The sequence below is a fragment of the Daldinia decipiens genome, assembly GCF_022478715.1.
Source record: "Daldinia decipiens strain CBS 113046 unplaced genomic scaffold F4813scaffold_7, whole genome shotgun sequence".
Taxonomy (NCBI): domain Eukaryota; kingdom Fungi; phylum Ascomycota; class Sordariomycetes; order Xylariales; family Hypoxylaceae; genus Daldinia; species Daldinia decipiens.
Window position 1 is genome coordinate 440,761 of NW_026054550.1, and position 20,466 is coordinate 461,226.

The 20,466-nt window shown below is 46.3% G+C and overlaps 6 protein-coding genes across 6 annotated transcripts; 2 read left to right on the forward strand and 4 right to left on the reverse strand.

Moving 5' to 3' along the window:
• Window positions 1-1,276: 1,276 nt before the first annotated feature.
• On the reverse strand, window positions 1,277-4,167 carry F4813DRAFT_386986 (fungal-specific transcription factor domain-containing protein; the record flags this gene model as incomplete). The annotated part of the gene is made up of 5 exons (XM_049246498.1): window positions 1,277-1,371; window positions 1,453-2,154; window positions 2,214-2,258; window positions 2,450-3,114; window positions 3,848-4,167. The coding sequence occupies 5 exons, from the start codon at window positions 4,165-4,167 to the stop codon at window positions 1,277-1,279; spliced, it is 1,827 nt and encodes a 608-aa protein (XP_049102083.1).
• A 6,475-nt stretch (window positions 4,168-10,642) lies between these two features.
• F4813DRAFT_401077 (uncharacterized protein) lies at window positions 10,643-11,929 on the forward strand. The gene has a single exon (XM_049248356.1). It carries the CDS (start codon window positions 11,043-11,045, stop codon window positions 11,571-11,573), a length of 531 nt encoding a protein of 176 aa, XP_049102084.1. The 5' UTR covers window positions 10,643-11,042; the 3' UTR covers window positions 11,574-11,929.
• Window positions 11,930-13,102: 1,173 nt separating this feature from the next.
• F4813DRAFT_401079 (uncharacterized protein) lies at window positions 13,103-14,951 on the reverse strand (the record flags this gene model as incomplete). Its single annotated transcript, XM_049248357.1, has 3 exons — window positions 13,103-14,172; window positions 14,284-14,759; window positions 14,811-14,951. The coding sequence occupies 3 exons, from the start codon at window positions 14,949-14,951 to the stop codon at window positions 13,377-13,379; spliced, it is 1,413 nt and encodes a 470-aa protein (XP_049102085.1). The 3' UTR covers window positions 13,103-13,376.
• Window positions 14,952-16,248: 1,297 nt separating this feature from the next.
• On the reverse strand, window positions 16,249-17,580 carry F4813DRAFT_351044 (mitochondrial fission 1 protein). Its single transcript, XM_049242362.1, has 4 exons — window positions 17,295-17,580; window positions 17,192-17,210; window positions 17,038-17,131; window positions 16,249-16,976 (listed from the first exon to the last, which is right to left on the reverse strand). Exons 1-4 carry the CDS (start codon window positions 17,308-17,310, stop codon window positions 16,650-16,652), a joined length of 456 nt encoding a protein of 151 aa, XP_049102086.1. The 5' UTR covers window positions 17,311-17,580; the 3' UTR covers window positions 16,249-16,649.
• Window positions 17,581-17,693: 113 nt separating this feature from the next.
• F4813DRAFT_351046 (Spc24-domain-containing protein) lies at window positions 17,694-18,680 on the forward strand. Its single transcript, XM_049242363.1, has 3 exons — window positions 17,694-17,843; window positions 17,899-18,031; window positions 18,091-18,680. Exons 1-3 carry the CDS (start codon window positions 17,817-17,819, stop codon window positions 18,534-18,536), a joined length of 606 nt encoding a protein of 201 aa, XP_049102087.1. The 5' UTR covers window positions 17,694-17,816; the 3' UTR covers window positions 18,537-18,680.
• On the reverse strand, window positions 18,681-20,214 carry F4813DRAFT_351047 (uncharacterized protein). Its single transcript, XM_049242364.1, has one exon. It carries the CDS (start codon window positions 19,673-19,675, stop codon window positions 18,938-18,940), a length of 738 nt encoding a protein of 245 aa, XP_049102088.1. The 5' UTR covers window positions 19,676-20,214; the 3' UTR covers window positions 18,681-18,937.
• Between the last annotated feature and the right edge of the window lie 252 nt (window positions 20,215-20,466).

A 20,466-nucleotide genomic window follows, 5' to 3' on the forward strand; every position in this document is an offset into this window, starting at 1 on the left:
AAAAGCTCGTCAAGAGCCTCTGGGTGGTTCTTAGTATGGAAAATGATACCCAACGAATAATTATCCAACCATGTACAAGAAGGAGTTACCAACAAGATCACCACGTACGTAGCCCTTATTGGAAACAAGCCCGTCCTTGGTGGTGTCCCATATTATTCTCATGGGTAGGAAATGGCCTTACGTAGGTAGTAATGTGGTATTAACTCACGTAAGTTCGGATCGTGCGTCAAACTACCTAAGGAGTGCAAATATAGTCGTATCTACTATGTATTACTGTTGGTTTAAAGGCTATATGTTCTAGGTATGATATGGCCGTTGGATATATCCCAACTAACTCCCACTGTTAGCACCCACTGACACTCGAGTTGATCAAGCTCTACAGGATCCATCTGTTCAATTCGTTTTTTGAGGACTCGTGCCGATTAAGTTGGATATATCATGTCCAATAAACCCTTAATGCCATATTCTTGTTTCTTACCCATCTCTCTCCTTTATTGTCGACTCTCCTGTCTACTACATCACTAGTACCTGATAAGGTAAATACATGAGATAGACATTCATATAATTCCTAGAATAATGGTAGTATCGTTGATTGATTACGGTTAGGATATGATTTAACTACCGTTTATATATGCGTACGGAGGCGGTAAGTAAGTAGCCCAGTCAGGACTCAGTTATCGCAGCTTCAGGATCTATATTCACGCCTTGACTTCGAAACTAATATCAGCAACGACAGTTTCTAAAAGGCCCGCCTAGTAATGATAGCAGGTCTAGATGTGGCTACCTAGCAAGTGTGTAATATCATATGAGGTAGTCTATAGGCAAGACGAATTAACGGTAACCCCTCGACGTGAAACGATATGAGCTGCTTTGTTCACAACCCCCTTTAGGTATCTTCGAGATGAACTAAATGCTGTACGGGTATCATGTTAAAACCAGGCCGAACTCTTGTCAACTTAACTATACAGGTTAAACATCCTTAAATTACAAGTTATTGTACTCATTAAGGAGATATGAACCACGTCCCTTGCGACTGATAATAATTCATAATACGCAACGTCAAAAGAGATATCATCTAATGCCTGCCCAGGAAACAACATACCGACACGCCCGGCTTGTTGTAAAACGGCAATTATATATCAGGTACGATGATCATAATGTGCATTAGAGTCTATATACAAGTTCACCCCACCCCCCCTCGCCCTCTTTTACCACCACCACCCCATCTTCACAACCACCCACCCACCTACCCAACCTACCCTACCTACCGTAATATCTACAAGAACTCGCTCAAAACCGCCACCCTCGTCCTCGCGTCATCAGAGCCCCACTCGCCATCCGCCATCATCTTCATGATCTGGACCATCCGCGCTAGGAAGCCCGTTAGCACTCGAGGATCGAAACCAAATACCAAAAAGCCTATTGGACCTGGGAGAAAGAGAGAGAACGTACTTATATCCGCCCTCGCCCTCGCAAACAGCGGATCTCTCAGGAACTGATCCGAAGTCGCCGGATCTCTCCCCGCCTCGCGCAGCACGCTCCCTATACACAGGGCCTCTAAAAACGCCCTGTGGTGAAAAACCCACCACACCCTCGCCTCGGGGTCGAACAGCGTGCACAGCACGAAGAAACACGTGATGGCCTCGTGCGCGGCCTCGAGCGTCGCGCGGATGTTAACAGGGACGTCGGGGCTCTCGGAGGCGTGCACTAGCATGAGGTTGTGGTAGTAGTTGCTACTCAGAAACAGCGTCTGCCGCACCACGCGCTTGTTCGTGCATGCGAGCTGCGCGATGCTCTCCTGGTCCCACGACCGGAACACGTCGGGGAACGAACGGTAGACGGCGCGGAAGTCCGCCACCAGTTTCGACTTCTGCCGCTGCGTGGAGCAGATGGGTACGTCGAGAGAGCGCGGGCTGGAGATGGTTTCTTGGACTAGGTTTGCTAGCATCCAGGACCCGCGGATGTATGCCGTGTCGATCGGGTTCGACTCGCCGAACCCGGATATGTCGTCGACGAAGTCCTCGACTTTGACGTCCGTGTGCGTGGCGTTGGGAGGTAGCGAGAGTAGCACCGTTAGAAAGGTATCCTGCACGAGGACGGCTTGCCAGAGCTTGCGCCGTTGTTGCTTTTCGAATTCGCTTGCGCCAGGGACCACTGGAAGTTTTGCATCAGCTTCTCGGAGCGCACCGTTACTAATAGCTACCTCAGCCTACCTATATTCGGGTCCCTATGCAGACCCATCGCATAAGCTTGCCTCACTGTACCGCTTAGAGTTAGCAATTCTCCGTCCGTGCTATCTATGTAATAACCTAGTGCACCCAACCCCTTTACAAGGTATAGACAGTGCTAAACAAGCTTGAGGCTTTCCTAGTCATTTTTAATGGAGGATCTCGCCCCCCTATTTAAGAGCGTAAGGGGGAAATGCTAGGCACTTAGGGGGTGCACGTACATAACAAGCCTGAAAAGGCCCAGCCGTCTGACGCATGGTTGTCGTTTATCAAGAAATAGCCAACTAGAACCATAGCTTGAACAGAGCGTAACGAAGCCGTATTTAAATAAGAGGACATACGTAACGCCTGATTGCCCGCCGAGGCGTAGAACTCGGCAGTTTGCTTGCGATCTTTAGGATTCGTGGTCATCACGAATTGCGTTCCCAGAGCCATCATGGTGAAGAGCAAGCCTACGAAAGCAGCATCGGTCTTATCGGAATCTCGTAAGGACCAGAAGTGCTCGTACTCGAGATAGAACGTATGGCGATCGATCATGGGATAGACCGGGTCCACGCAATCGTAGTACTGGCTGATGAGGATATCGGTCTGTAACTTGTCGGGTAGAACCCCGATGACCTCGGGGAGTCCACCCTCGCAAGTCCAGTAGTTGGCGAAAGGATGTTCTGAGCCCACCCCAAAGACATTGGATGCTGTTGGGTGGGATAGAGACACGTTAGAGAGGAGCCCTGTTGACAGTTCTACGGACCCACGAGATGTCATCCGACTGATGGGAATACCTCTATCTGCTATATTTGGAATCGAAGGCCTCATCCCACTCATCGTCACCTTCTTCTTCGGTGGTTTCGTCATCCTGCGGCCGTTGGTGGCCGACCGCGATGTCTCTCTGGGACGTGTTAGTCGCATTGCCTCCTTTCAACCAAGCTATTTCTAAACGGTAACGGCTTACTCGAGGAGGTTTGCCACGTGCGCATATTTGCATTCCGTTTGTCGTTTTATACCTGACGGGACCTCGTAAACATAAGATCGTGTAAGAGGATCGAAGATTGTAAGTATGCTTACAAGCTAAACAGTGAGGTCTACCTCGATCGCACTAAACTCGAAGCCGGACATGTTAGTAGCTGCGGATGTAGAACCATAGCAGTCGACTGAAGGTAGAAAGATAATTCTTCTAAGTCACGCTAGTTTCGGTTGCAACACAACGCATGCTGATGCTCTGTCGAAGTCCCTCCATACCCCAAGGTGTTGTGTTGCTTTGACGTTATACTGCTATTCCTCCTCTTTTATAGAAACTTATTTCAACAACGGCTTATAATAGAGTCGTTAGTTTCCCGTTGTTATCGTTTTCTCTCCCGAGACATGACCTAGTCAATGGGAAATTAAAAAGAAGAAGAAGAAGAAGAAATGCATAAAATTTTGAATAATTTGATGCACATTATTTCTCCGTAGTGCTACGTGATACTGACGCAACCATGGGGAAAAGGAAATCAATGTGGTCTAACACTGGCTAGACGCAGAAACGTGGCATCGGAAAATATTTTTTTAATTTAATGTTTAATGGTTAGAATTGCATGCAGCATTTACTTGCCTTCGTCTTCCGTTCAACACATTCATAACACGATAGTGTCGGTTTGTTGCGCTTCTGTTTCTTCTTTAGGGGTTCGGAGAACGGAGGTACGGCGGTGACGCTACCTCCGCTGCTCGTGCCGTCGCCATCTTCAGGTTCAGACTTGGGGCCGAAAAAAGGCTGAATTGCCGAATCGGGCGAGGTGTAGACTGTGCTGGCCGAGGTCGGTGTAAGTATTGTAATTGGCGACAAAGCAGAGGTTGCGGAGGCAGCGGAATTGGCAGAGTTTCCAGAGTTTCTAGAGTTTCTAGAGTTTGCAGAGTATCCTCCGCTGCCGTACAACAAATCCGTCGGAACCTGAGATGACGACATGCGCGTTGCTCTGGTGTCTCTGGTTCTGTTTCTGGTATGCTGCAATGGCTGCAATGGCTGCAATGGCTGCAATCTGCCCGGAAGGATTCAATTGAGGCTGAACACAGAACTGCAGGTGGCGCATCCGGGAATAAGAGCTGATCGTCTGATCGTCTGATCGTCTAATCGTCTAATGAGGCTTGATCGATTAGACAAGGTTGGGGTGTTGGCGGAAATTGGGAATGGATGGATATAAAGAAACACAAAGTGACAATTGAGGGAAGAAGCCAAGACTCTTTGTTTTTGTTTTTGTTCCCGTTTTTCGAGGAATTTAGCAAATTTAATTGGGGATCGAAGAAGATCGGCTGGGGGGATTCGATTTGGGAAAAGACCAGGAAGAGTTTCGGCACGATTTAACGGTAAGGTTTAACTTACTTAAGGTTAAATAGTTTAAAGCTATTATAGGAATAAGGAATAGGAATAGGAATAAGTAATAGGAATAGGAATAGATAATAGATAAATAATAGATAATAGATAATAGGTAGGTTAAAAGAGTATCATATTTAATGTATCATATTAGATATGTCAGTTGACACACACATACAACATACATACAACATACATACAACATACATACAACATACATACACATATACTTTTCAAAGTACATTGTGTATTCTACCTCGCCTCCTTAACATGGATGGAGGTTTATGTATTTGTGGTGAGCTACATACCTAAATGCATCTTATTACCTACAATAATTACAGGCTTTGTATCATTATACTATACCGTACCTGTTATAATACAACCTTGACCCGATACAAACTCATACATAGAAAGCTAACGCATAGATTGCTTGGCCCAGCTCCTTGGCTCACTTGCTGCAGTCCTTGGGACGTCACGTCATGCCCGGTCTACACCTACATGAAATATAAGCCTTGGCCTGTTTGTACTTGTACGTATAAAAGCGTCTTTATCGAGTAGTGAGATACTTCTGACCGTGATAGTGCAGTAGGTAAGTTGAGCTCATGCATGTCGGTGTATTGCACTAATAAATATAACTTTAAGACACTGTACTTAATACAGCCCATTAATTGGATACCTAACGGATCCCCCCCCGCAAGCGGTCTAGCTAAGCTCTTTAGGTGCCGAAGGGGTGCCGCGTCAGACAGGGATTCAGCCCGCGGATGGAAATGGGTAGGGATCTTTAATGGGTCATGGATGACAAGTCGTAGAGTCGGAGGGCGATATGAATCTGCAACTTCGATTAGAAATGCCGAAAAATTGCGCTGTCTGACTAACTGACTGATACACTGACCAACTACTAACTGGATGACAGCATGGGCTAATTTATCGGTCGCCTTTCTAAATCTTCGCCGATTTGTTAGTATCGTGAGCAAGAACTAAACATCATGGCCTTTAGCAATACGTGATGATTTATGGTATCCCCCGGCTAAGCCGGAAGATAAGAACTAGTTAACCTAGCATAGTTATTACCTGTTACCCGTTTGGTTATCGCCGGCCAAGTTATCGTTACTCGGGTATTGTTACTCGATATATTCTTCTTGTCGTTAAAGTAAATCTAATATTAGAACTTGGCAGAATCTTCAACGACGACGAAACACCGATGTCGTTCATTTACAATAGTATTTACAATAGTATATTCCAGTTAGGTAACTTTAGGCGGCGGCGGCCCCCCCTCCCCTGAGTCCAACATCCAATCCTAGGGGTTGAATCTAGTTACAGTTACCCTCGTGCTAACCCAGTCTAGAACGAGATTACGTCAATGCATATTGATTGGGGCAAGTCGTAATGTGACAGGGCGCAGGCCTTGTCATAGATTCACGGCTTAAGTTCTGACCTTTTCTATTAAGATAATTAGTAAGATTTCTACAAGATGCCCCCCAGCCTGCATCCCGATTCCACTCGACTTATTCCATAAAATAGAGACTTGGTTACTACTTTAATCATGCATGTCATGGGCAGAGAAGTATAATCGTATGCAGGCGATTATGTGGAACGGGACTCAGTCTGACAGGCACGGGTTTCTAGAGTTCTTCTCGAGTCGTTCGACTCTCGTTAACGGGATTTGCTCTCATCAGCCTGGTCAAATCCCGCCACGCTGTCTAGCTATATGGCTATAGGAATCGTATTAGCCTCGCAGGTACTAAGCACTAAGGACCAATAACTTCGTCCCCGAGGGTCTGGTAGTGAGCCGACCTCATGGTAAAGTCGGGCTGCCTATTCTGGAGTTGCGTCAGGCTCTGCATCTCTTCTGCATTCGTCGGGTTGACTAAACATGGTGCATTGACGAATAATATAAGACATAGGCATTACTCAGCGTTCTAAAAACAAAACACCGATATTATATGCTGAATAAGATATCTTCTTCCATGTCAAAGCTTGTTCGTCGATTCTAAACAGCTTCGTAGCTTTTGACCGATCGCATTATGTTGCCCCAGTCAAGTTACAATGTCGCCTTCAGTTAAGGGCGGCGTTGGGGGGCCTCTATATTCGACACGGAGAAGTGGATGAGCTCCATACAATTACTGGCCAAGCCCAACCTCGCGAGAATCAGCATCGTCTGCCTGGTCGCCATAACTAAATTCATTGAATGGGAATTGCCACCTCCCTGAGACTTCTCTATAGAGCCTCGGCTCCGATATTTCACCGCTACGGCGCCCTGTTATGTACAGCTTGAAATCTCTACACCCTATAGACGACCTTCAACACCAAATTCGATCGATGTGTAACCATATTGTGCTTCCGGTATTGATGCAGTCATGGTTCAAGACCATACGATAACGCCTCTAATAAATACCGAATATTTCGAGCTGTTGAGCGTCTTCCTAGTTTAAAAGGAATCGGTAATAAAGAGGGTGTGTGAGACGGCGATGGTACCATATATGCCCTTTTGCCACGACGGCGGTGAATATGTCTGGGTTAGCTGGTATGCTCGGCCGTTCGGGCTCCGATGAAAAATGTGAAGGTAAGACGTTAGCAAGATCTGGAATAGTTTGTGGGTTCTATAGATTCTGGGGCAAGATAACTCTTGCTGGGCGGCTTCATTATGGTCCTCTGCGCCTTAGCACTTGAATGAGATGGTCACAATGATCATGATTATGGAATTGTTAACATTCGGAAAACGTGAAAGAACTATTTACCCTAACTAGCAGGTCTAATGTTTACCCTAAGACAACCTGGTGCACAGCTATGGCGCATAGGACGACTAGTACTCTAGTTGGAATATGCCAACTAGGACAATTCTATAAGTTGTTAGACAGTAAGATACATTCGTATACGCGTATTCAAATCACCGGAGATTAAGGGGCAGCATATCAACCTAACAGTCAGAGCTAGAGGATAGTGCCTCGTTACTCATCAGTATTCGAAATCTGCCTACTTGACTAACCTAGGCTCGGAGTATTTTACTTGTCCTATGTAGGTGACTTAATCTAAGTTGACTAAAAAGCAGACTATCTACCTAACCAATTGAATTATTATGACTGGAGGGTAACTTCATAGGGGCCATGTCCAAGAGTCCAACTACGTTATGCAAGATCTACCTTATAGTTTGGAACGGGGGTTCTAAAAGCCATCTCGGGACCGCGACTCAGAAGTTAGGTATAGCAACATCTTCTACTACAAAGCAGGACCTCGACTTGTAACACTTCCGAATAGCTCAAGGATAATTCTTAAAGAACAACATCCAATCATATCAACTCCCAGCACATCGGATAGTAGAGCGATCCATCGGAAGCTTAACAGCGACCCCTGCCCAAGAACATGCAAGTAAGACGACCTACGAATGAACCAGTCACATATTGACAGCCGAGGCCGGCCCAAGGTGCTGGTAGCAAGCGGGGGGGTGTGAAATCCCTCGTTGGGCCGCGACGAACTGTTTCACCCCCCCAGTCCGGGGTAGTCCGCTCAGATTAACCGTGTGCACTACTATCGCTGGTATCCGACAAGGCTAGGCTTCTGCGATCGATCGACTCCGGGGGGAAGGGTCAGGCTTAGACGTCAATGCTGATGCATCCCGGCTTTCCCTGCTGACCATACGTGCATCCTGGTTGGGCTTCCGAGTGGCGGTATTGAAGAGACTATCTCAACCTCCGCCCTCAGATTACGCCAGCAATACCAACTTTAATATGAAATCGTGCTAAAGCAGAAGTAAGTAAGACAATACTGCAGTGTGGTGCTTCCTGCATCTTTCTAGACGCTCGAATTCGACCGAAAAAAAACGCGCCCATTGGCTGATCCCAAGGCGCGGCTGCTTACGGGGGTATCATCGAGCAGTAATATAAAGCTGGAGTACAGAATGGCGGCCTGGTGAGTTCGAAAAGAAGGTCGAGGCGACGCACTTATTCATGATATCTGACAGAAATGCCGAGACCGATTGGAGGCAGCGAGTGGGCTGTTGTTACATAGACACATCGTCACTAGCACCAGCTTACACAATCAATCTTGACCAGCTAGCCTAACCTAGGTACTTCTACATATATCAGTTTATTGTCATTGTCTTCATCTCTGCCGGTCTTCCGAGTGGCCTTTTTTTCGACTACACGTGTAGGATAGTACGATATGCGTATTTATAGACGATGAATAATTATTCTTAATCATACGACGATATATTGCCTAATTAATTTATCGTTAGGATCGTACAGTCGATAATCAAGAAATAGGGGACACGGACCGTCCAGGGTAATATGCAATACTACCATATTGATTGTATGTAGTATACCTATGCAGTCCCTGCAAGCTGGAAGCATGACCCAATATGGAAGACCCCAAAGGTTGGGTTCCAAGAATAGGGGCAGTTCTTTAATTAGGTAGGTAGTCATCACATACTGGCACAGCCACGTTGCGGCTTGTACATGCCCCTTTTCTTGATTGTGGACGTATACTCAATATTTGAATTTGAACTTGAACTTGCACTCTTCCGGGTCTTATCAGCACTCTTAATGAAGCATCTATAACAAAGAATGTTCCCGGTATGTATATTCACTAGCCACCATAGTAAAGAGTTACCTGGAAAATAACTAAGTTGTTTTCGTACTCTTTAGGTTCGTCTCGTGAAAAGTCACGATGTAGTCTATGGATATATCTGTGACTTCGTAACTAGAGAGTAGCTACTCCGCTCAATTCAATTAGAAACAACGTTTTTTGTAATATAAGTTATCTCACTAAAACTTTTCCAGATAGATGAATCATGAGTATTGCTTCACATGGAGTTCTATATAAATTCTTAGGTAGGCGTCTAACCTGACCTCTAGCCTCTGGGATAACACCACCGCAACAACTTCACAAACCACCCCCCCCCCCCAACGGACATCACCTACCATATCGAACCATCTTCCCCTTCAGCATAACCCCTCTACCAACACAATGGCAGGTGACGATTCGTCTAAGGGATGGAAGTTAGAAAAAGACGGATGGAATCCAGTGCCCGGCACAGCCTTTGCCACTACAGCCAGTTCCAATGGGCCAAAGATACTGCGGAAGAAAAGTGAAAGCACCAGTGCCTCAACCAGTCCCGCACAGAGTACAACTACTAAGGCATCTAAGAAGCGAGGAAGTCAATAATCCCACGGTACTGGTTACTTGCTTGCCAAGGACGGAAAACGTCACTCAGGATGAACTAGTTGAACTAGTTTGGAGCAATACCCCATGTCGTAATTCTTGGAGGGAAACATGCCTAACTATTTTCCTTTTGATATGAGTTGACTTTTTTTATGATTCTTTTTGCTAAAGATGGAAGACCCCTTCATGAGTGAATAGTGTACTTGCCGTAATATTCCACAATAGTATTAAAGATCATATGTTACCATGCGAAGTAAAGGAGTGCTCGAGAGCAAGTTTTTTCTTCGTCATCCCTCTTCTCACCGGAAAGAGTCCTAACCTATACCGCTAAGCCTTAGATTCGAAACCAGGTCCAGATTCGAAACTAAGTAAGGCCTCGAGGTAAGGTCCTTTATATATTTCTTTTCAGAGGGAGGGTAGTAAAGGCCGAGGTGCTCAATAATTGTTGACAGGTAAGTACCTAATCTACCTAGGTATTTAAGGCTCTGAATATCTGTTAGATAGGCTCTTATTAAGGTTGCATAATATCAACTCTATCTTCTTAACCTCGTAATACAAGAAAGTAAATCAATACCACAGCCTTGCTGTGTCAATCGTGGTTGTATTATATTGTAGCTTGAAGCCAACTCTCTCGTCAATGTAATGAGACGCAATGCCCCCTTTATGGTTATATTTTTCTATTACCACCCTATATGAGAGTATATACCTTCCAAAAAGTAGGAAATTCTCCAAAAGCCAACTCAAACCAACCGACCCTCCGTATTCCAAACCCTTCCCCTATCGCTTGATAGTCGCCTAGTCTATAAGATACCCTTGGCGTTACCTAGGTACCTAATATATAGGTATACCTTATGAATGAAATCGTAACTCCGTCGTAAAGAACCAGATACCAGTCCATACTTGCCCGAGAAATGTACGGTTCGAAAAACAGAGGAAATTCCAGCGATATATACCCAGCGTACAGAAGGCTGTTCCCAAACAACCAGTCTGTCCCCTTTCATCGTATATCAACCTCCTCCAAATACCATTATCCACTATCAGAGCCGAAGTCGAAGAACACCCACCATGTTAGCAAAAAAGCCTCTCCTCCAAAAACAATCTCCAGTTTCCGGAATAACGATAATGTATCTGCTACGTTTCCCTCGCCTACATATACGTAGGCAAATTCCCTTCCATGGAGTTTTCTTTTCGGCATCATACCAAGATAGCATACTCCTATCAACAACACCCCAACACCACACCATAAAGTACACTTGTACGAAAAGTAAAAAAAAAAAAAACTTACGGAGACTCCTTGCTTCTTATTCACAACCATGCCTCCATCTCGATCTACCTCGACCCGATCCCGACGCCCCTTCGAAAACGGCATCACCCACGCAACCTTTGCGTTCATCGCTAGAATGATGGGCCTGCGCACAGGCATGACCCGGCGCGAGTGGGAGCGCCGGGAAGCCGCGCGCGATCGCCGACGACAGGAGCTGCGGCGACAGCGAGAGTGCTACACGCACAGCCAAGGCCGGCGACTCCCCGTCGACGAGGTCCGCGCGCGGGTGACGCTGGCGGTGCAGAACGGCGAGCGGGTTTCCTCCCGGATCCTGCACGAGCTCGCCGAGCGCGACGGCGTGCATATAACCCGCGGGAGCTGGGATCTCCGTCCGGAGCTGCTGGCTCGCATCGTTTACCTACGCGATCGGTACTACTTCCTGGGACACGACGGGCGCTTCTACTACAGCGTCAATCCGACCGGCAACGGTTCTGACTTTGATATCTCCCTCGATACCTACACGCCGATCCTCGTTCGGCAGCTTGCGTATCCGTACCGGCAGCTGTGCCGCCGGCGCTAAGTTCGAGACGACTTTGTCTCGGTGGAAAGGTGAGCACGTACCTGGAACTACTCTCTACTCATGCTCGACTATGGTAAGGGTAATATCGTACGCCGTCGTGTCAGGGCGGTCCTGAGAGGCGATTTCCTAACTTTGCAAAACTTGTTTCGACATCCTTGGAAACGGTTAGGAATTCGTCTCAGAACTTAGTAAATCGACCTGTAATCTTTGCCTAGCACGTTATTGTATCTCTAGGCCCGTTGGTAAGATACTCGAAGACACGACGTGCGATTCTGTGATGTCAGCCACCGACATACCTTGATACGTTGCTATTAGAAGTCATTGGGTGAGTACCGAGAGATAAGTTAGGGTTCGGGAGCTGGACTCTTATGCAAACCTATTCCCATGGATCTTCAAGGCATTGTTCCTTGTTCTTTATCTTGTTCCTTTGTTATTGTTCTGGCTTTCTGGTGAGTATAATCAGCTGGTGCTGTATCAACTTACCAAGCCAAGTTTAGAAAATTCCATAGAAAATCAATAAAAAAAATTAGGGGTACTTCCCCAGTCATTTTGTTATTTAGATCGTTGTAGGGGTTTCCTCGTTCTTAGTTGACCGTGATGACGAATTCGTAACGTCCAGTGAGCGCGTGCATGCTCTCCGAGATATCTATACACTTAAACACCTTATACGTTCGATGTAGATATTAGAACTCCGCTTGCGCCATACCTAGTATATCCATCGTATAGTATAAGAATAAAAACCAACGAAACCCGTCCCATATATACGAGGTAGTTGATAGTATATATAAAGAAGGCAGACTCTTCGTAGCTCGCAGCACGATGGCCGCTCACTACTCATCGTCTGCCTGGACCGGGAAAACATCCGGCAACCCCGGAGCGAAGGGCAGAATGCCTAGATATAGAGATATCGAAAACAATGGATGAAAGATGCTTCTCGTGCTGAAACGCGCCAAGCCTTGATTAATTCCCGACATGATAGAATAAAGAACTTATTCATTATACGCAAGACTTAGAGACTCGACAACTCTATTGTGTAAAGAATCAATCCCATTATGTACGTTGAACACTTTCTTAGACGACTCGGCCCTTCGGCGTTTCAAATACTTCACATTATAGCTCCTGAAAGGTCTCAGAAGTATTGTGAAGTAACCGCCTGATTAATTAATAATTTGTTAAGGGAAAATGTAGGCGAACTAACTCTGTAGATGATATAGTCTATAGATAATATAGAATACGAGGTTACGGAAACGACCATGTCATATTAATTACCAAGGTAGACAAAGACTCATAATGCAGACTTGTGTTGCGTTAATTCACCGCAGAATTAATTAGGTACTCATGAACGCGTGGAGATCTATTAACTCAGCGAAGACCCCTAATCCACTTTTGCTACCCCGAAAGCCGCGTGGACAATAGTCTCGTCCTAAACCTCCTTACCAGGCCTGTATACTTCACAGTTCTCAAGTAATCTTCATTATCCATCGGCCTGGGCAATTGGAAAGCCCCTAAAAGAAATGATCCGTCGAAGGGGGTCCTCGCAAAGATACTGGGATGTGATCTAGGCGACCCCTAAACCCAGATCCAACCCATTGGACACGCCATTCCTATGGTAAAAGACTCTAGCCACATGATTCATAAGGTCGCGGCTTTTTCGTGGAACTTCATCAAATCTAGGATACCTATGATCCTCGCTAAACCCGCGCTGTTGTGTTTTGGATTATCACCAAACAATGCCAAAATGCTTCATTCCAAATGTAGTAGAAGACTCCGAAAGGCTGAAACGACCGAGCAAGTATATATTTACTAGCGTCTGTCTCCTCTGAACTGGTCTCTAATCCAATGAAATGGGCCGCCGATAGAACCTCTTCCATCACGTGTCCTATCGCTTTGCGCCGAACGACGGCTGGAAGGAGAAGGGCTTCTAACCCTGGCCGAGCCCGTTCCAGAGTGCGTCGGGGGCGAGTTCGAGTCTCGTCTCAACGTTGACGCTCGGCTTGGAGAATTAGTCTGATCAGATCTCATGCGGCTTATCGACGGAGCACCATCTCGTCTTCGGTGCTGAGACGAAGTACCAGACGGTCCAGGCTGTGCATCCGAGGCCGCATTAACGGGACGGCCAGCAGCCTCACCATCGATGGATGCGCGGCAGATAGGACATGTGTTGTGTTGTTTCAACCACAAGACGACGCACTGTTCGTGAAACCAGTGTTTACACGGTAGCACAACGGCTTCATCCCCTGCTTTCACCTCATCGATACATATAGTGCATTCGCCTTTCAATTCAGGCCCTAGCATCTCCTCATTTAACTTCTTCTTTGGTAGATTTGCAATAGCCTCCTCCGAAGCAGGTGCTGGCGCATTTGACTGCGGGTTTGCCTCCATGAGACTCGTGATGATGCGGTCTAGTGCCTCCTGAGAATAAACCGCATCGCCATGAACTGTGTGAGGATTTATGAGGCTCGCTATTAGCTGACTTAGAGCTAACGAAAAATCTGCTGGCTGGCGGGGATTGCCCTCTCTGCCGGTTTGATTTGAACCATTTGGAGAGTCGCGACCCATGGGAGGAGGACCTAGGTCTCCCATTATATTCCCAAAGACTCTGTCATATATATTAGCAAGTCACAAAATAAATGTGTTATACAAATGTAATATAAACCCTGGAACACTCCAGGCTATACTCCAGGTTGAGCATCAGGAAAGGAAACCTTACCTTTGAAACGGATCTTCAGGGCCTAATCCAAGTCCATGGCCGGGCTCGGGGCGAGCCCGTGAGGAACTGGACGTAAAGGTAACACTACTAACACCGCCAGTGAAACCGGGACCGGAAAACCTTTGAAGCGTAACTCGCGGGGCTTGACTACCTCCGAATAGTGTGTCTGGCCCGGACCGGCCAATGGAGGGGCTTCCTCCTATATCTGATATTAGCTCCGTGAATCTGCGCATGATCTGGTCGGTATTCTCGGGAGCCGTTCGGGGGGCGGTTCTAAGGCCTTGGCTATCGGGGGACCGCAATATAGATCGATGGCCATAAAAGCCCCCAGGACCATGAAGTAGGTGTTCCTCGATGTCATCCTCGTCGGGGTCTTCATCAGAATCGAAATGAGGGTGATGGAAGCGGCGGTGCTGGCCGAAACCAGGTAGCGAATCGTTATCGTCTAGGTTACGAGGATCGCTTTCAGGTGAAACCTACTCGTTAATCAGTAAGATACTCCGACATAATGTTTCAAACCAACATACTATCTCCGTGATATCGCCGTGGCATCGGGGGCATTCTAAAGTATTGGGGCGTTGATCTCGGTACCACTCATTATCGCAGCCGTGGCAGAAGACTACTTCGCGATCGCCCGTCGCGTCTAAATGGTGGGTTCTAGACGCCATCTGACCCTGTCTAGACTGTTGATAGGCGACGAGGGCAGTGACTCCGAGGCCAATAGCTAGGCCGGCTGCTCGAAGGGCTCGGAACGCCAGAATGACAAATCAAAGTGTACGGTGGACGTATTGATCGCTTGACGATTCTGAACTCTTTGAAGCTATCGCGTCCAGACAAAAAGGGCTTAGGTTGGTTAGGCAAGTGGCGACTGAAGTAGTGAAGTCGGTTGAATTGGTGAGGTTGGATGAGGCTGACGTGGGGTGTTTGAAGTCCGATATGGTGGATTGTATGGATTGTATGGATTGTATGGATTATACATATGCAAGCCGCAACGTTAGGTTGATCATATACCTGGCAAGGCAGATTTTAGACCCAGAGTTTGTGTACGAAATGCAACAGTAGTAAATATATCAAAGGTAGGCTCGCGACAGCTGTTATACACCAGTTAGCAGCTGAACAATTTGGATGAGTGGTATCGTAAGGTATCAAATGTGGCGCACCTCGGAGTCAAGCACCAGCTACGAATACGTCAGCGGATGTCACGGAAGATCACACGAGTAGTGTCGAACCTGTGTATGTTGGTAGTTGGCAGTTTGACGGCAAAGAGAACTTCCAAGAGATATTGAAGAAGAAGAAAAGGAAGCTAGGATATTCGTCTTGCCACGGGGAAGTTTAGAAGGCCAGAGATCTGAAGTCCATGTGTACCAAGGGTTATCCTGCCAGAATCTCCAAGCGTCTCCTTGCTCTAGCTTCTGTGGTAATCATCCAATGGCCGGGGGGGATTCTTATTTATATTACTAGTCGAAAGGGTCTTTGTGCTTTAATGGCGCTTGGTGTTAAATAATGCGCCCTCAAGGAGCTTAAGACTAAGGTTTTTGAAGTGACTGGTTAGCAACGGTCAGTTGCCCGGTTCCTTTCGTCATTTACAGGTGGATATTTGGCCTAAAGTTTAATGCCCGTTCACCTACACATACATGTACCTAAGTACTACCTATACACGTACCGCGGGGCAACCTTACATGAGGTGTACCTAACCTAATGAGGTCCTCACACGGGGTACCTAGGTACTAAACAGCCACATAACCTTAGAAACGTGCATGGACCTAGGTACGGAATACTCTGCCCTTATTAGTCCGCAGGTACCTAAGTACATACCTACATGTAGACTCAGGTTCCAACATCTTCAGAATTCAAGGTTGTTTGCTTGAAATACCTATCGTACTGATTTTTTTTAGACCTCTTACTTGTAATACTTGGTTGCCAATGAATCAAGTACAAATGTAGATAATTTCTAATTCTAACCCCTTGAAGTTGTTTATATTCCGTTGAAGAAAAGGTCACGCGAGGTCATCTGGATATCATCAACAACATTACGCAAACCACCAATTTCTCTTGGTAAGGGCGATGAATTTGACACCAATCAGAACTAGATCTGAGTGATTTATATATAAATCGACATACTTGTACTGTAGCATAATGCCACGATGCTAGATCCCAAACACCAGTGCTCCGGTAAAACCGTTCCCTTGCCTCGACGGTCTAGGATTACACCTACGTCTTAGGCAGAACTACTATAACATGTATTGATAGGGATACGGCTCCCCGACACCAGCCGTTACAACGCCATCAGTTCAACACAACCGTAAACCTCTTACGGTGATCTATCATGTTACCGAGCTTTCCCTACGAAGGCTTCCGCCAAGCTTCTACCGCCTCTTGCCGCGGAACAAGATTCCACCAACCACTCCGACCGCAATAGCGACACCGCTTATGATCGCAACACCCATAAGGCCCTCTTTTGTTACCTTGTCGTCGATCAATCTGCGCAAGTCTGCCGCCTGATGGTTGGCAGGTTCCTTATCCAGCAACAAATCATTATAGCGTCTTGCCTCCCCATAGTTTCCAAGCTTGAAGTTGGCTAGTGCTAAGTAGTAGAGACATTCACGTCGGCGGTCGGGCGACACTCGAAATATGTCCGAGAGGAGACGTACACCTAGTTGTTGATCGCTTCGAGTATTCGACTTGATTAGGCCCTACAGGAGATGATGAGTATACTGCGAGGTATCTCTTGCGAGAAGGCGTATATGGACGTACCCATGCATAGTTGAATTTTGTTTGGATACCGGCCATATCGCCCTCTTTCTCATATTGTGCGCGCAACGTTTGGAGTTCCGCATCTTTCAGCGGGCTATCGGAATAAAATTTAGCTGACAAGTCAAAGCGGGGGAATAACTATAGAGGATTGTACCTTTCCGCGTCTACGGCATCTATAATTAAGAAAAACAGTATGATTTAGCAATTTTGTAGTCCCTGAGCGACTTAAACCGAGCGCAACAGACAGGCATACTCACAAGGTAGAGCCGTCATCTTATTGGTATTGGTAGAGTTTTAGCGTATAGCTCGGATTGTGCGGTTTTTCTCAAGTAGGAAGAGTCGTAGTAATGGTACACACTATAGGGTATGTGACTCGCGCTCGAGTTGTATATCTTGTCGTACGGTGGATATGTATTCGTAGGTAACATACGAGAGTATTGTTGAAAATATGTCCTAGCGACGGCAAAGTTATTAAGTACGGCTGCCTCCAAATGTGGCGGGAGCTCTCAAGTCATCACCTCCATGTCAGAAGGTGGGCTATGTTTGTGGCGTTAATGACGCAAAACGATAGGTGGGGGACATGGTATGTATTGTACATATGTACTTGTACCTAGGTATTTTATGTACGCTAGGTCGTCCTGGTGATACCGCGGTTTGTTTTGTTCAACTTCTCGACATTCCAACTTTTTAGCTTCATAGAGAAAACCACATCGAATACCTAGACTTAGGACTTATTGACGATTACAACAAAAGGAACAAATTCGTTATACACAGTCACGATGCTTCTAGACGAGGACCCAGCTACTGTAATGAAACTCCATTCTTTCTCTATCTCAAATTCAAATTACTGACACCATCTAGCTCATCCACCATACAATCAACAATTTTAATATCGGCCCCGATAAGCTCGCTGTTTCGCGCATCAGTGATTCTCTATCCACATTAAATCAAGCGCGAGAGCTTCGAATCAAAGAAGCCGAAACCTCGCTGAAGAGTATGATACTTCTATCATCTGATTAACCAGTTGAATTCATATTGACATAAACAAATTAGAACTTAGCCGTTCCCTCAACACACTCCAGGCACAACATGAAGAGCTCACATCAGCACACTCGTCATCCGTACACGCGTCCGAGATCTCGCGCCTCGATACCCAGAAATTCCGCATCGCGAAAGCAGTTTCCGATTTAGAGATGGAAGCAGAGCGTCTATCTTCCCAACAGGCCGATCTAGCAGCGCGTTTGCAGGAGCTCGAATTGCAGGGACTAGAAGGATCACCTGAAGATGCAGCAAAGAGAAGGGACCCCGTCGATGACGAGGTACTACTGCGCTTAAAGGTATATCGGAGCCTGGGAATCGATCTAGAGCGAGATGAAAAGGACGGCGAGTTCTCCAGAGCCATTGTGCATAACGATCGCAAAGGCGATGTTCATGTTATAAATATAGACAAGAAGTTCTCGCGCTTCTTCTACGCTAATTATTTTTGGCAAACGCTCTAGAGTTAGAGCTTTAGCCGAGTCTCCAACTCTGGGGATTTATGTGGGATGAACATTATGAAAGTTACTGCACGGTGTTCGGCGTCTTTGGTTGTTGGAATACCACAGGTTATCTCGAGTCTTATACACATACTAATTCACATATAAAACATATTTGAGTTGTGATACAAACCAGCGCCAGATCCCATTTTTGCCAGATAATCCAGATCAACCCTGTTGTTCATAACTTCTGATTTTGAGACCGCACTCCTAATCTTCCCCCCCCCCCCACGAACCCATACGTAAAAGTTTTTACAGAACGCCAACCCTTTTTGTCCAGCAAGACAATCTTTACATAAACCGATTATCTCAGATAACCCCTTTTGTTAACAACTCCCAAACGTGTTGTATCCTTCTCGTTGTTCTTAACACCGACCATTTTTAGCATGCTTCTTTTCTACTATGGGGAAATATTCGTTATCGTCGACCTTGGTAAAGCTACGTGGCCTGCTACTTGTTGGTGTTCTTGATCTTGAGCTGTTGGGCGATGTATATATTCTTAGTCCTTCTGAACCATAGGCCGTCGATGTATTCGCCCCCTTCATATAAAGGTTTAATCCGCTATTTCCTGGCAACACAACACCTCCACTGTGTGATCTGGTATGATGGCGGCGGTCTGGGAGTTCGAGCCGCGAGTTAAGACTGTACCACTGTTGGTCCGTGGCATCTGCATCGACATCCACGCTATCCAATCTCCATCCTCCCACACCCTCGAAGTCCCTTTCGAGCCCGGCGGTGGGTGTCAAGGTAAGACTATCAAAGCCACCACTAGGCGTGGCAGAGCCACTACTAAAGCTGCCTTGTTTCTTGCTGCGTCGGCGCCTATGCCGCGCTTCGGGCGAAGATGGTGGGGAGGATTCTAGCAAGTGTGGCTGGGTACCAGAAGGAGTCCGTCGGTGTGCCATAGATCGAGGATGTGCGGCATGGCCTACCAACACATAGCGCAAGGTCTCAAGACCGACGTCGAAATATACGAGGAATAAGCGTAAGAATAAGACCATGAATGCTAAGATAGTCGTGAAGCCGGCGCAGAGGGCAAGCGGAAGGGCGACGAAGAAGAGGAATGGGAAGATGAAGAACTGTAGTGGACTGAAGACCGCCATTGAAAACGTCCTGCAAACTGTGTCTGGCGGAATTGTTCGCTTCACTTAAGCGACGATTAACAAGCTGAAAAAGTTGTCGGGATCACATTGTTATTGCGATTTAGGGCAATCCAAATATCTCAGATGTTTGTGTTGGCGCATATGTCAGCGTTGAGGATGAGCTAGAAAACTTGATAGGGGAAAAAAAGAAAAGAAAAGGATCAGGATGAGTGTCGGCGGAGGGTAACACAGATGAAGAGAATGGGGGGAGCGATGGAGAATATGTAATAAGACATGAAGAAACTCGAGACTAAGACACTCTATTCGATATAGTCTCGATCATGAGAGGGTGTGGTGTAGCATGGCTGCATGGTTGCATGGCTGCATGAAAACTTTCGATTATAAACTGCTTGCTGTAAGTTGCATGTAGGTAGTTAGGTACATAGTATAACGGCAAGCAACTTTCACATGCCAAGTGTCCATGGAATTAAGGTGTGTTTTAGTAAGGTACTTGAATACTTCAATCTCCATTATGTACATACCTACCTACATAATGTAAAACTTTCCAATTGCTCCGGGGGGCGATACAAACATCTAATAGCTGATAACTACCTAACACTAAGGTGCCAAGTATAATACCGAATACTATCAACGAAACAAGTATATGTCCATGACTCTATAAATACGTCTACGGCGCATACCCGTCTATTTGATAAGGTAAAAGGATATAATTCCTCCAATAAATAACTTACATTGTCTGGGCAATCGATCGGCACTAATCCGCGATGCCTTTCCGCTAGAACCCCATTCCT